Source organism: Dermacentor variabilis, chromosome 4, assembly GCF_050947875.1.
Source record: "Dermacentor variabilis isolate Ectoservices chromosome 4, ASM5094787v1, whole genome shotgun sequence".
Lineage (NCBI taxonomy): Eukaryota > Metazoa > Arthropoda > Arachnida > Ixodida > Ixodidae > Dermacentor > Dermacentor variabilis.
This window is the reverse complement of record NC_134571.1, coordinates 73,639,431-73,655,905: the sequence shown is the minus strand read 5'-3', so window position 1 is coordinate 73,655,905 and position 16,475 is coordinate 73,639,431. Positions and strand designations below refer to the sequence as shown.

At 44.1% G+C, this 16,475-nt stretch overlaps 1 protein-coding gene across 1 annotated transcript in view; it reads left to right on the top strand.

The window, feature by feature from the left end:
• The window catches only part of LOC142578239 (uncharacterized), a 69,228-nt gene extending 53,700 nt beyond the window's left edge, over positions 1-15,528 (top strand). The window contains exons 9-13 of the mRNA XM_075687639.1: positions 5,825-5,974; positions 6,698-6,949; positions 10,566-10,759; positions 13,320-13,430; positions 15,244-15,528. Of these exons, the coding sequence (XP_075543754.1) occupies positions 5,825-5,974; positions 6,698-6,949; positions 10,566-10,759; positions 13,320-13,430; positions 15,244-15,435 (899 nt within the window). The 3' untranslated portion in view covers positions 15,436-15,528. The remainder of the gene's footprint in view (positions 1-5,824; positions 5,975-6,697; positions 6,950-10,565; positions 10,760-13,319; positions 13,431-15,243) is intronic.
• Positions 15,529-16,475: the final 947 nt, after the last annotated feature.

The following is a 16,475-nucleotide window of genomic DNA, read 5'->3' as shown; positions in this document are numbered from 1 at the left end:
AGCAGTTAGGTCTACTCAAAGCCTACAGTCAAGACCCTTGCTTTTTAAAAGGTCAAGTAAGGCCTGGATAGCCTTACTTGACTTCAAGGGTCTAAAATAACGTCCCCCGACAACGGCGGGCCATCGAGGTACGCAAGATCATTGGTGAACTTCTGTTGCTGTTCCACGTACTGAGGGCAGTGACGCGGCACATGACCTACAGTCGCACGCACATGGCACGGCCCACAATCTGGAGACTCGGCACGTCGAATCAGGTGCACGTACCCACGCGTAGACGCCACCCCCGGCCTAAGTCTGCGCAGAAGACTCGCACAATTGCGCTTAATTTTTGGTGGTAGACTGAATTTCATGTTAGAGTCCAATCTCTGGAGTCGTCTGCGGCGAGTTTTCGAATTGTCCCAATGCTGTTCAGTCGTTTTTCTGATGACACTTGAGAGAAGGCAGTTAGCGTCCGCTCTTGAAAAAGGAGTTACGAGCAGTGGATCTGATTCTTCCGAGTGCCTCGTTTACTTCGACATCGGTCAGTTCGTTGCCGTCTTAGCCACAGTGGCGGGAATCTATTGAAATGTAATGTGGTGGCCGTTCTCTTTCCGTAGAGTGTATAGCTCGGCAGTTTGAAGAGCCAACACTCTTTAAGAAATTTCGAACTGCAGAGCAAATGTCTCTGTCACTGAAATTCGCTTATTTGATTTGGCTGCCTGTCTCTTCCTCAAATAATAGCATTCAGCCACTATGAGGAACTGGACAAGAAGCGAGCGCTATAGGGCGTTCTTATAAGCAAAACACACTTATAATTTCCAGTAAGAATAAAAATATAATGTTTGTTATAACATCTGAAATGTAATGGCTATTGTGTGGTAGTACAGAATGAGTAGTGGGGACTAGATCACCTTTTATTCTTTGTGATGTACGACACTTCTTTTCTGTGCAAAAGCAATAAACTTATGCTAGTTGAATAAAAATTATTTGCAGTAGTGATTAATTAATTAGTCATTCGTTTTCTGAACTACCCTGAATTGAACCTTAGCTACAGAGCATTAATAACGCTACCATGGGCTTTACGTTACAGAAAACTGAAGGAAAACAATAAGTCAAATTCGATTGAAAGATTACGCTTCTGGAACAACGAGTTCTGTTATTTGGAGGGAGAATATAGCTTTTTTTAAGGGAGAAAATGACTAAAATAGAAAATCGGAATAGCGTCATCTGTTGTGCACTATTGAACCTCTCATGTTACGTCAGCAATGGCTGATTCACCGAGTGGTCTAAACAAAGGTCTCGTGGAAATTACGTCAACACGTCTATTTTGGCATGGGTGATTCAAATTGAGGGACAGCACGAAGACCTTCAGCGGTAATGTTCTACGCAGCAAAATGATATATTGGCACACAGATGCGGATGACAGACTTCTGTGCAAACAGTGCGTGCTCTCGTGTCCCTTTGTATTTCCTGCGTTTAAATCATAATTTTCACTTATCAAACTCAGGTATTAAGAAAAGGATACGCTGAGCTCTGTGGTATCAACCAAATAAGCTGAATCTTTGCGTCATGCCATTTCGACATTCCGTTACATGAAATTCAATGCGTGTATAGAATTACTGCAACTTTTCTCCCACGTACGGTTTCTTCTTAAGCTGTCTTTCATTTCCATGTTAAAAATATTTTTTTAGCAGCTGACGTTACAACGGTATTGAATACTAACTTCGTTTTATCTTAAGAATCACCGGTTAACACTATCATGCTCGCAGTATTTCTCAAAAACTTGACCAATGTTTCTGAACAGACGTCGTGTGTCCCCTACCTTTGAATGTCTCTTGAATTGTGTGACGGCAAACCTTCTACCAGTCCCAGTTCTTTGTCCCCAATGCGTGTTCTATCAAAGGTTAACTGCACGCATGAATTCATTTTGCAGTTGGCGCGCACTCGTACCAGAGTAATGTTTTCGTGGCGTCTTTCTTTTTTCCTCCATTTTTTTTTTGCTGTACCTGGAAAACACGAAACAGCAGAGTAAAACGAAACCGCATTTAGTAGCCGTTCTTGAACCCGAACGAACCTCGGCATCTGCATTTTTGGGAAAGACGTACACGACGTAATATGCTACGCGTCCCGTAATACGTAATATACGTAATGACCAATGTCCACACATGGTACGCTGAACACATGGTACGCTGATATACTGATATCCACGGTTAGCTTAACGCGTAGAAAATAGTAGTGTTTTCTTTTCGTGGTATGCTGGAGCGAGTTTTCAGTTTTGTGGTTATCTAAGCAAATAGATTACAAATTAAGTTTTATTTCCCACACATTTCATTTTTCTTTCTTCTTTACAAACGCACTCTTAATGGTAAGAAATAAAGATAAGCAAGGCGTTCTAATTATTCTTGGTGTGAAATTGTGTTTAGAGTTTACGACGTTGAAGAAAGACAGGCGAAGGCAGGAAAGTAAACCAGTACACAAAATCTAATTTCCTACCTGCACTTGGGGATGAGACAGAGGGAATTAGAGCTACAAGAAGTAAGCAATGGGCAGAGGCAAGACCTACACACATAGCACACAGCCACCGTAACAGCTCTCAAGACAACAGTATAACCACCTGTTCTGCTGTTTTTAAGCTTAACAAAGCTTTCTTTCAATCCTATGCAGCTGTGCCGAAATTAAGGTGGACATTTTAAGAAGGTCGGTTTCGAAAGTGGTTGGGAAAATTACAGAGACGCATAAGTGTCCTTTTGGTTCTCGTCTTTCAGTGCATTTCAGACCGCAAGCTTGTTGCGATAGGCGAGTTGGGCAGAAATAAACGGAAATGGTGACTTCTCACCTCTCGTGGGTGAAAAATAAATAAATAAAGCAGCGAGGAAGGCCATGACGAACGGTTGTAATGTTAATTTTACCGCTTGCCTAACGCATTCATGGCTTAAGCGCTTGAGCTAGCCAATTTTTTTCGCGGGTGGATAACGACTATCTTCAGCAGCAAAAAAAACATAAGCAAATACAGACAGCTCATTCCCTCTATCTGACCTCCACTTAGTAGCTCTACGGATCTTTCACTGATAAGGGATCCCGCTTTATAAGTTGCTCTAAACCCACTGCTATGAGCTACAAATAACGCCAACAGCATACAGAGATATGACACTGTGCCTTCGTAACTTTCTTGACTTTATTTATAACTTCGGCAAGGCCCCTTCTTTTAATAAAGCATAGTAAGGAGATCTTTGTGCCTCGTAGGGGTACCGGCTATGCTCATGCTCCGAGGTGCATAAGAAAGATGGACACCCTTATGATAACACAGTCATAGCAGCACAAAAGCCCTCAAAAACGAGTTCGGGCGAGTTCTTTACAAGTCCAAACACAAAAACTACTAGCTCACAATCCAAGTTCATGAGCTATAAGTGCAACACAACACAAGTCAATAAGAATAATAAAAAAAGAACATTTTGCGACGACATGTACACGACGAACTAACGTTGACCTCAGCTGTCTCTTTTCGTTTCACAGAATAAGAGATGCTGGCGCTGTGAAATGGCACTGGCTACTTCTTGCATCTTGAACAGAGCATTAAGGATATTGTAGTTAATGCACTCCGTAGGCCTGCTCCTGTGTGCAAGAATGAATTACTTCGCGTACGTTCCGAGGGCAATAATTTACCCTTCTTGCTGAACGGTGGAGAATTGGAGAGTTTCCGAAATGCAGTTAACAATGACACGCCCATTCACGCGAACCGGAGTTTACGTCACTCTAATGTTTTCTAGGGTGTTGAATTAGTTAGCAGACTTTTCTAGCCTGCTCTCTCCCTCTCTCTCTCTCTCACACACATTTACTGCCCGGCCGCCGGCGTAATGGTGAGGAGGCTGCTCTGCCAAAAACAAAAGAAGGAACAAGATTAACGAAATTGAGCAGCTGTTGCTATTTGCTATTCAAGAGATACGAAGGCGGGTTTGATTGTGCAACGAGCGAGGAGGCGCCGTAAAGGTAATCGCATACAAGGCGAATGTGTCGGAATCAAGGTGGCGATGCTGTAGCAATGCTGCAGCATTTATGCTGATGCTCGGGGGAAGAAGCAGGTTGGATTGACCAAAGCTAGGTGGCGCTGAATTGGCCGACTAATCGCGAGACCCCCCCAACAGTAGGAGGAAGAAGTAGGTAGCTGTTTTAGTATAATCATGGTTCGAGAAGAACGTGGTTGCTAAGACGACTCGAAAAAGCGGGACCATACGGTGCCTCGTCAGAACTGTGAAGATATAAAAATTCTTTTGGCTTGACAGTTGGGCTACATCTGAGAACGACGCGGAGTCTACCAGCAGCGACCGCCAGTAAGGTGAGGTTGGTCTGCTTGTCCGACGCGTGTCTATCGTTGTTTTTGAACAGCTTTTTTCACTGAGAATCACGAATCACGGTTGTGATTAGCAAAGCTATTTCGTGATTGGTGTGTGTGCTTTTCCTGGGTGACTCTATGCACGCGATACCTTGCGCTTTTACCCGTTTCGTGCCACGCAATTCGAATATATGCCTGCAGAATCCATTGTTCCATTCCGTGCTAGCGCTAACGCCTTTTCAGAACGTGTTTTGCAGGTAGTACGGAATGTATGTGTCTCCATACCAATGAATTTAATTCCAACAAACTTGAGCAAATACTGTCCAGCATTTAAGAAACGCCAAGCCACCATAACACACAGCAGGTGCCGACAATGCGGCCTTAGAAACACTGTGCACTTTTGAAATTAGAACAAAGCTTTCCATGCATGAACGCTTACACTGCAGCCAGCTTCCAGGCCCACCCTGAAACAGTTCTAATTTGTCGCTATCAGGGCCTTTAAAATATTTATATAAAATGGATTTTACGTGCCAAAACATGATATGATTCCAAGGGGCACCTAAGTGGTGGGGAATTCCGGATTAATTTTGATCATTTGGGTATCGTTAACGTGCACCCAATGCACAACACTCCAGCGTTTTTGGATTTCACCTCCATGGAAATGCGGCCGCCGGGGTCGGGATGTGATCGTAGATGCATAGCACTTCATGCAGCAATCCGGTTCATTCATTCAGACTTGCCGATAGTACCGGTGCCAACGCATGATTTTATCTCGGCGTCGCGCGTTCGAGTTTTAACCTTGTATTTAAATATATCAACATAATGACGAGTGATTATTCGTCCGCCTCTTTACATGGCGCCGGGTGGCATTCCGTACATGTAACCCCATTGCAGAGTCGCCGAACAACACTGCTGCCACCACCTTTTCAGAACATCTTAAAGTGTTTCAGTCTGTGACTGTTAGTAATTTAGTTAATTGCACACTTGGTTACCGTAGTTTCTAGCTAGTTAACGAAAAAACCGGGAACATGTTCATTTGCTAGCGCCCGCCGAGATTTACGGAAAACTATGAAAACAAATGAAAATGAGAAGTGTACGCGGTGGTGAGCTAGTTCTTTTATAAGTGTACTGCACCAGTAAAAGATGATAGGCACCTGTGCAGCGAGAATGCTAACGCCGCCAGCTGCGGCTAATATGACCCACATTTCACTACACACACAAAAAAAGACAGAAAAATATAGCGTTAGTTTTTGAAGCTACCACGGCCTAAATGTCATAGCGGGGCTATATAGAGTTACGTGGACGCTCCAGAATATCACTGATTCAAAACCTTTCTCAGTGAAATGGACATTCGAAAAAACATTTTACTGCAGCAACATCTACAAGTTCTGGCCCTGCGCAAGTTCAGGTACGCACAAATGATAAAAGTGTGCTTGTGAAACATGTGTTCATAATGTGCTCGACATGGACGGCACGTAACGCATAAACGCGGCGTATGTATTTTCTGACGCACAGGAAATTCTACGATGCCGAACGACCGCAACGGAAACTTTCGGGAAGGCTTCACTTTGCCTGGAGATTTGAGAGATATTGCACAGCAAGAGCTAGGAGAAACGCCTGCAGTAAAGGAGCAGGCCTTGTATCAACTGCGGGAGCTAATCCTAGGTGGGTTCAAGTGTATTGGAAGGAGAATCTTCGTATGCATTTGTAAGAGAACCTTTTTTTACATTTAGGCTCCTCGATTGCTTTTCTCGGTCAGAATATGCATGTTGGTGAATTGTATCAGTAAAGCACCACCAAAACACGTCGAGAACATGATAAAGCTCTGAGTTTTAATCAAAAGCAATTCGTGCATTCAGTATTCAACGCAAAGTATCTTGTTGCTTTTATGTAATACTTCTTGCTGCTCTTGCTGTTTTTATGCAATGCTTGCCTGTTCATTCCTTTTTTTTTCTTTGTTTTTGACATCTTTCTGTACATATATAAATTTCATCGTTTTGTGCCAATGTTTATATCCTTGCATGCATCGATATCTTTTTACCGATTGTATCTTGTGATAAACTGTACCATATGCCCCCCTCATGCTATGCGTCTTCGTAGGCCTTTGAGGTCTTTCTAAACAAAAATGAAATAATAACTTATTAATAAACTTGATTGGTTCACGATTTGTGGATTCGAAACGAAGTTTCTGCATTTCATCAGAAATGTAATTTCGCTCCAGAAATAACACTGACATCTTTCTTACCGTTTGTGCGCATTTGTCGCCGCTAGCAGGACGTGGCTACGTGCTTCGCAGTATTAAAAATGACCACGATTTGCAGGAAAGAGAGGTTTTTTTTCATGCGACTCTTCTGACCATTAGTTTTCTCACACTTCTTCAACAATCAGGTGAACCCTTACTTGACTGCCCTACGGACGAAGACTTCCTCGTCAAGTTTCTACGGGCGAGAAAGTATGACCCGCAGAACGCCTTCAAGAACGTCAAAAAGTATTTTAAAGTTCGAAGGGACAATCCACAGATGTTCGGAGGACTAACGCCGTGCAATGTGCCTTTCAACGACGCCTGCCGTAAGCATCGGCTGGTGACGCTATCCCGCAAGACGGATCCCAAGGGAAGAGCTGTGTTGAAGTTCAGGACTGGTGAGGTCAACGAATCTCAAGTGTCATGTTCGATTTAAGTCTGTCTGTGTCCGTCTGCCCGTCCGTCCGTCCGTCTGCCTGTCTGGGCAGATACTCAGCATTTTAGCAGATACTCAGCAGATACTCAAACATTCTGTAACATACTCAGCAGAAGAAGGTCTTTGGGAGCCGTCACTGAAGTTACACTTTGTAGTTCCCAGAGAAAAGCTATACAAAGAAACACAGAACACGTAAACAAGATGTAAACGAGATGAACTGTGCCTCTTACTTGTGGTATATTTTACGGAAAACTTGTAACTTCGTTGTTCTTGGCTTAAAGCATGCGGTAATTCCTCACTGTTGCGACTATTATCGCCCCCAGTGCACTCTCTTCACGCTAGCTTCTGTTAACTAAGCTCTATACATTTCTATATCTTTAGCGTAACAACAGTGCATTTTTACCCCAACTTTGACAGCGCATATATCCCGAAACAAGTTCCATCCTTAGAATTCATTCCAAGTTGATATGCCTTGCGATCTCACGAGCTACAATTCCTATACTGAAATATGTGCCCTAAGGTAAATAAGTAACAACGTTAATTAGTGTCATCATGTTTATTATTCATTTATGAGTTTTATTTCCCGTAGAAGTAATGGCCGCCTCATTGAGTAATTCAGATCAATATTGGAATTGCGCTATTTGCCACACGCATGTTTCTTTTAAATATGGTTCAGCTCGAAAAGAAGGACACCGTATAGAACTGCGCCTTCCTTTATAACATACATATTTTGTTTCCGTTTCTTCTCTTTCTAATTATAAGGTGGGTGATGCCACATTTATATATTCCGAAGGCGTAGACAACTGGACGGGCTTGTAGACGTTCGGCGCTTAAAGCACAATACACGGACACCGGCAAAACTGACAGGAGCTTCGTTTTCCCCATGTGCATAATTTAGGCTTTTGGCCATGAATATTTATTTCTACCGGAGTCGATAAGTTTTGTTTTTCTGGCCCTGCTTTTAAAGGAGTACTGACGCATATTTTCCAAGTTGTGAAAACAGCATTACACGCTTCTTGCACGTATACAAGGTTGACGCTGATCAAGTACGAAGGTCGGGAAACATTTATAAGATATTCTCATTTCGTAATAACGTCATCAATATCTATGCGACGTCACGGCACCGAGCGAAATTTGCTGACCTCAACTCTAAGGCTAGGTGTGATGACGTTGCTCGCATAAAAATTCTAATCAATATTGTGACGTGCTATTTCTCTGGGTGTACTCACTTGTCGCAGCCACAGCAATCATAGTAACTAATTGAGCCAGTGTATCGTGGCCCCATGACGCATCCATCTCCTGGGGCAGAAACCGAAACTATGGTCCGTAAAAATTAGTATTATAACAGACTATTTAAAGCGTGGTAACGCTTGCAGAATATTGGTCCAGAATGTAGAGGGCTTGAACCTTCATTCGAATAAAAAATAACAGAAAAAACACCAGTTTCGCTCTATAAGGGTGAAGCAGTTAATGCGGTAGCAACATCTGAAAATTCTACACGAGGTGTAAGACTTGTAGCTGTAATGGCAGTATGGATTTCAGTAGACGTAAGCTGACTAAGTAAACACACGTGGTGTGGCATGTGTAGAGACATGAACAGAGAAAGCTCGATGTCCGCGAGCAACATCCGTTATAAGTGCAGGGTCTTGACTGCGCGTTGTCGCCCTGTGTTGACCTCGCGTTCCCGTACTGCGGTATGCTCATGGTGGGAACGATGTGTGGGTACCGCTTCGCGACTTTCAACTGCAGGGTTTTGTCGACGTTGTCGCCTAGCCTCGGCCTCCTGTTCTCGCAGCATCACGTCTGGGCATTCAGCTGCAGTGCGTGCCGCATACACAGCAGCACACTGTTTCGGCATGTGAACATGCGGAGTTGTCTTTGCGCGTATGTAGGTCGGCCTTGCTTCATTGCGATTAGCCTTCAGCTAGAGCTTCTCGGACGGCCCTGTGGCAACACGCGGGCGCATGTTTGCGCAATGTGATGGACGCGGTGCTTCGCTGCAGAAACGATGCATGCACAGTCGGTCGGTCGGTCGGTCGGTCGGCCGGCAAACTTTATTATCATGCACCGGCATATACTATTTTAGCCCCCGTACCTCGGCCACTACACGTGGGTTGTACAGAAGGCACTGGGCCGTGGGCATGGTGCTAGCGAATGAGAAGACGACGAGGAGTGCTTGATTCCCCGTTTCGATATATCGCCGACTTGTCTAAGCCTAGCGCTGCAACCTAGAACTAGTGCTGCTATAGCGAACACCCCCGTTGCAGGGTAAACGATGGCACAAGCTGACGGAGCCCGTATGGTCTGCATAGCCTCCCTAAACTGTTTTACAGTTTGTTTCAGCAAATGAAGTTGTCTAACCTGAGGTATTAGAATACAGCTTCTTATGTGCCCCAATTACCTGCGATTGGAACACGAAGTGCGCCTAAACATCTTTCGCCACCTGGCGTTCAAACTCTGACCCAAAAGGATATCATACAGGCAATGTGAGTAATGTTCTTCAGAAAGCTTACTAAACCTAAAGGAAACAGTAATTTTGCGCTTAATCATTGATGACGGAGCAAAATCGCGTATAGAGTGTTCATAAAGCGCGATGATGGTGTCGACGCACTGGCTTGCACGCGGGAAATTCTTAAGGATGTTCTATTCCGCTTACTGAGGCATGCGTCCGTGGCCTAATGATTATCGAATGGAGCTATTGTGCGAGGGGTCCTCTGTTCGAATCCTGCTATCGGTCAATTTCATTTATCTTTACGCATTAAATATGAAGTATTTCTTGGCGACGAACCACCACATTTCCGTATCGTATACGCTTCAAACCTCATTCGTGGGCCGATTCCGGAGATGGCGCGTCCTAAGAAAAAAAGCCGCCACCAGTATAATCACATCACTTTAAGGTTGAAGCTCGGATATTGTGTCGCACTTTTATTATTTGATAGTCTGAGAAGATATAAGGTAAAAGGCACGCGCTGTCAGTGTTGTGTTATATAGAGCGGCCTTTGTTCAAAATTTTACGTTTCAAATACAAGCGGCTGTCCCGCGAAGAGCTCAGAAGAATGCACGATTTTCGATACCGAAACTGAAGAAAGCTCTCTCTTCGCCTTCTGATTTCTTCTTTTAATCCCGCATCCCCTTCTCCCCGGGGCAGGGTAGGAAACCCGACGTCCGTTTGGTTAACTTCTCTGCCTTTCCTTTTTTTTTCTCTCTTTCCTCGCAATTAACACTCGCCGGAAATGACGCATGATCCAGAACGAGGCGGACCTCGCCATGAGCACTGTGATTAAGCGGCGGCTGCCTGCGGCGCCTTAAAGGATCTCCGAGGCGATGAGCTCGGTTTGACCTCAAAACCTTTGACCAACAAGTGCACACGTCGTCTGCCTAGGCCGCCAATATAAGGTTGCTAAAAAGAAAGCCCATTACCTGGCCTGCAGTTTCGCCAAGGCTCCTTCCAAATTATAAACTCCTGATTTGTAACCAATTTAGGCAAAGTGAAGTTTCGCTCTGCTGAATGTCGCGATTGATTTCTCTCTAAAGCCACATTTTACTTATCATTCTCTTTTTTTTTGCCCTTTCGCCAGGCGGCTGGAACACCGATATATGCTCACTGGATGACTTCTTCAGGATTTGCATAGTGCACACCGAACACATGCTGCTTCAAGAAGAATTTCAGATAAGGGGCGTCGTAGCCGTTCTAGACATCAAGGGCCTCAGCCTATTTCACGTAGCTCACTACACGCCTTCCGTTATCAGAACATTCATTACCCTTGTGCAGGTCAGTGGAATAGCAAGCGGTGCTGTTTTTTTCTCCCTCTTTGTTTCGCGATGGCATTTTTTTAGCACCTACGTCCTACCAATTCTTTCATTACGTCACATAATCAATGACAAGTTGCGTGAGTGCCTTGCTGCGGGGCCGACGTGTTGCTGGAAATTAATAGGAGACGATGCTCTGACTCGCTCGCACTTTCACGGCACGCGCATCTTCTCGCTCGTTCATCAGCTGTCTTCCACCTCAAGGCGCTGGCGCACTTGGAAAAATTGGGCGGCTGTACGTAATTGTACTCTAATAAATGTCTACGCTTGTAAGGGAAGGGGGGGGGGGCACGGAAAAAGCATTTAGCGAATGCATCCAGCTAGCCACACGATTGTTTGTTGGCCTGTGTTTAGCTTTCTACGTGTGTTACTGGGTCGATCACTGTAGTAATGTTATTCGTTATTTAATGTGACACGTACTTAATGTGACAGTTGATTATCTCTTCGTCTTTATTCCCTAATTGAGTCCGATAGAATGACTGTTTAGCTGGACATTATCAGTATATTGCTTTAAAGGCACAACTTTCTTTTAAATTTTGATCCGCATGGTACTCGTTGATATTATTTATCCTGGCTACATATTCTGGTGAATACAACAAAAGTTGTCACCCAGTTGTATCTAATAATAATAATAATAATAATAATAATAATAATAATAATAATAATAATAATAATAATAATAATAATAATAATAATAATAATAATAATAATAATAATAATAATAATAATAATAATAATAATAATCACAACTGCGGTCATAGCCAGCTGATCAGAAGGTTCGGCCGAACCAGTCCCACCTGTTCAATTAAAAAATTTCCGAACACGTATGCCATTCTGCAGGCTGCAAAGACACTTGCAGCTAGTGCGTGTTAGGTCTAACTAGCTGGCCGCTGAGTATTCGCTGCCCCATGGATAGCAGTTCGTGCTTGCTGCTTAGTCAGTGACTTCAGGAAAGACTAATAAACGTGTCACTGCTTGTGACTGCTAACTACGACATTCTAAACAACTTTTCAAAAATCCAGATGACAGGTAAATCAGGGAGCTGAAATTGTACGATGTTTAGGCAAATTTGTAACACTAACAACGCTTCTTCTATCAATGTGCAGAACCCTATGTTTTTGTTTTCGTACATGCACGAGGAGGTTACGTTTTCACCATAAAAAAACTATCGGCTGTATTTATCTTGGCTCCTTAGTACATCCCTTCACTGTATGTAGGCCACTGCCGTCGATATCAGTCGGAAAGAGAAACACTGGCCGTTGTCTGTGCAGCTGCTACTTCAAGACCGTTTCCCTCGCTCGTCAGCCCACATAGCTATGAAGGCACTTTTGTCTTTCTTGAGGGCGACTGGCCTATGTGAACGTTTTTGACTTGCGCAGGCCCTCCGCCTGCGTGCGCGAGATCACTGCGACTTTCCTCCCTCTCCCATCCCTCTCTCTATCTTATCTTTCTATTCCCTCTTCCCCGTCCCTCAGAGTAGGGTAGCCAAGCAGACGCATTTCTGGTTAACATCCCAGCCTACACCCTTTATTTCCTCCTCCTTCTCCTCCTCCTTCATTATATGTACTGAAGTAGGGTTATGTTTCTTGCAGTTCAAAGAAACAATGGGGCAGAATTATTATCCCAAAGACGGCTCATTAATTCTAATGTTGTATGTTTTTCTATAATCAGCTTAAGAACAAGGCGCCAGCAGACAAGGGGCGCAGTAAATAACCGGGCTTGATAAGTACAGTGTTTTTTCCTCCATTAGATATTTGCTATTTGCAAGTAGTGTTGGTGCTTTCCTACTTTACCGCTTCCCTTGTCGATTGGAGCTTTGTGTTGAAGCTGAATGTACGCTAACTTGCCCATGCGTGGTTAAGAATGCCTTTCTATTTGCGCTAAAAGATTATTAATTGAATGTCTGGGCTGTAGTCGCAACTGTCTATATAAGATTACGTTTTAGCTCCTGTACTGCCGTTGAAATGTCTTTAGCCTCATTCTGACAACCTTACTGCGACGTTCCACTATACGCAATTAAAAAGATGCTATAGCTTACTCATTATCCTTAAATCAGGAATCAGGAATGAGGAAACAGGGCGCTGTTTCCCTAACGGATTTATAAAGGGCGAAGTTTAGTCGACGAATATTTCAATAACAGATGGCGCTACTGCATTTGCTTACGTCACCGCCAGTAATTAAAAAGGTATTTAACGAATATTTGGTAATTATTGAACAAACCGCGGCGGCTACTCAGCATTCTGTAGTGTCTGCCGTGTTCAAGTAAGGAAGAGGAAAAAGCACAATTACATCGGTTAAATCCCATTTTTCTGTGAACTCTGTTTCCATTATAATAAAATGCCAAGTTTATATACATATGATAGAAGGGAAGGTTTAGTAGGTCTGCTACGTATTCAGGAGGAGACGCGGGCACCTTGTTTGTAAAAAGAACGTTCAAAACGGTCAATGAAGAGCAACGAAGCTGTCTTCTTCTTTCGTACAAGTGGTCACTTTTTTATACATATATGAGTACACAATTTCAGGACTGCCTACCCGTGAGGACCAAAGCTGTCTACATCATCAACAACCCTGCTTTATTCGACCTCTTATTCACTATTGCCAAGCCCTTCATGAAGGCCAAGCTGGTGAACAGGGTAAGCGTCACACAAGACATATACAGCTTTATTTCTGCTCGTTGTTCTGAGAACGTAACGGCGGCAGGTTAAACACATAACATGGCCTAAAGAAAACGAATATCCAGAACACAATGCCACAATAAATATAGAAAAAGAAATCTTAGGAGGTCATAAAAACTACAGTTACATAAAACACAACATGTTGCAAAAGAAAAGAATTGGAGCTATCCCTGCTTCAGAACGAAAATTAAATACCAAGGACGGTGTCACTCCTAATAGTCAAAAACATAACATTTACTTTCTATTCTAGTATTTATCGATGTATGATTGGCCTTCAGAAACTTCTTAAGGCAGCAAGTTCGCGTTTTTTTAAATAGTTGTTGCTCATTGGTACAGTTACCTTATGCTCATTCTTCTCCGATCAAACCTTATGAAATATGCATCCTAGTCAGCTTCTTGGCCCATGGCGTTCGCCGCACACTAACAGATGTTCTAAATTCTAATGTGATAGTGAAATTCTCTTGTGTAGGCGACTGGCAAACAGCGAAAAAGGTTTACTAGACGTCTGCGGAGCTCTATCGGTATAGGAAATTCAATACGAAGGCCGTTGTAATAGATATAAGTTGTGGAATTTCCGTCGAACAAAGCTGTGCTATTACGAGGGCATGTGTCTTTAAAATGCAGCGTATTTAAAGTCGAGTTAAAAGGACTTGGTCACAATATTATCTTGATTTGCCTGTCGCGCTGCTGCGCCAGCTGCACAATGCCCGGGAATGTCAGAAAAGCCCAGTTTCCACGGTAAAAATATGATAAGGTGCGTCTAATTGGACTTCACTTCCCCCATGAAATAGATTTCCTGATGGAAGCGTCACAGAAGAAAAGGAAATGGAACTAGTTTGTGCAAAACGACAAAAGACTGGCGACACTGACTATGTTCAAAGTATATTTTAGGTGGTGGGCGCACCAAATGCAGAATAGATAACAGTCGCACTGTCTTCCAACAGTCGCACTGAAGATGTTGAACTCGGTGTTCTCTGAGAACATGGTTAATTTATTGAGGGGCTTATTGAGCAGCTCTTAAGCACCCGTTCCTGCGCTGAGTGTCGACGTCGGCGGCATTACACCTGGTAACCAAGCGAACGAGCATAGGCGAAAGATGAAAGCGAACACGGAGTAAAGAATGAAAGAACAGCGGGCGCGAGGGAAAGTGAAGTAGGAGGATACAGGGAAAGCGTGAGGCGAAAAGTGGAGGAGGAGGAGTGGAGGGGAAACGGCCTGCGCATGCGCTCAGTTGCCGGCGGCCACGGCATCCGCCGATGGGTTGGCGATCTGCGCTTCTGTGGGGGCGGGGGGGGGCGGGATTCTACGCTTGTCCAGGGCGTTAGCTGCTGAGGTCAGTCCACGGTACTGGCGTGTGTGACGTGTATAACTGCTCTCGCAATGGACGATGGTGAGCACTTACGAGTAAGGCTCGATCTGACGCTCTCTTGGGTGTTGCCGCTGCTGACACTGTTAGCATGACTTCCCCGCGACGAAGGGCCGCTCTCGTCGGTGGTGGGACGAAAGCGGGAGAAGAAATGCGTAGTGCCGCCCAGTACGGGCTGTGAGGCGACAATATGGCTACAATATGGCGCCAGAGTAGCGCGCGACGTCTGTATGGAAACCAGGCGCGCTACTCACAGAGCTCTTCGTAATATAAAACTATATAATCACAATAGAAAATATTGACACGCGAAATGAAAACACGTGTAGAGATGCGCTTATAGTTCGCGTTAGGGAGTAACGTAATCGTCGGTAAATTTTCTCTTTCTTTTTGCATTTTGACTTCTAGATTCGCTTCTTCGGCTACGACTGGGAGGAGTTACACAGTCTTGTGCCGGATGACGTCATTCCGGAGGAGCACGGCGGCACCAACGAAAGCTACGACTTTGACACGATAGAGGAGGAACTTAAGAGCGAAGAGAAGTTCTTCGAGAAGATTAACGCCTACGGTTATCGCAAGAAGGCGAAGAACGGCAAATGAACTAACCAACAGACAGCTGGGATAAACAATATGACATTCAATCAACTTTTCATTTTATTGCACTCTTGCTGGAAACATTGGTTGTGTTCTTGTTCATTGCTGCGCCGTGCAAAGTACTTGTAGCGTAGGCTGCTGAAGCTTTTTGCACAACGTCAGCAAATTCGCAGGGGATACCAACCTTGCATCTGTAAAGTATTCACTCTGAACTTTAGCATTTCGATACGACATTTAACCGAGAAGCAACCAGAATACGGGACAGGAATGAGGATAGGACTAGACCCTGACAACCAGCAAGTGCGTTTGTTTTGGAACCGCAATATATGCCAAGTTGGGTCCGTGGGCTTGCGACACTGGTTATGTGCTGCTCTTCAATGAACCTCTTTGATGCGAACTTGGTTTGCTGAGTAGGTGCGTTTAGGTATGTGCCACCCTTCAATTAAAAAATAATACTTTATAATATATCCGGCGCTGGGTGGAATCGAATACCCGACATTCATGTCGATGCATTCTTGTCTGGATGTAAATTCACACAGGCGCCGCAAGATGGTGCATCGTGTTCAGTGGGAGTAGAGTGAGCTGTGTTGCGCGTCTGGTGGAAAGCGCCTGTCGCGCCTCTATTTGATAAATCTGGTCACATGCTTGAAAAGCATCTTTTGAGGCAAAGCCAACTGCATAGCTGGGCCTGCACTGCCGCCCGCCGCGCCACCATCGTCGCGAGCCTCTGCCACGCCATTGTTGGATGTGTCATGTTGATGAAATTTGGATGGACATTCTTTCTGTTGCCCTACGGCGCAGCTTCAAGATTTCTGTGCGGTGCTTCTAAGTTCTATACAATGCATTTCAAACTTTTGTAATCGGTCGTTTTGTGTAATTACATTGCGACTTTTACTAGTGTAAGTGAAGAATAAGGAAGCGCCATATCTGTGACTCATGAATCTGAGTATTCGGCGAACTTGTTAACAACTAGCTTTTTCTCTCACCCGCTATGTCATCTATTTTCAAAGCACAAGATAAGCTGTCCCTCCTGTCAAACATGTGTC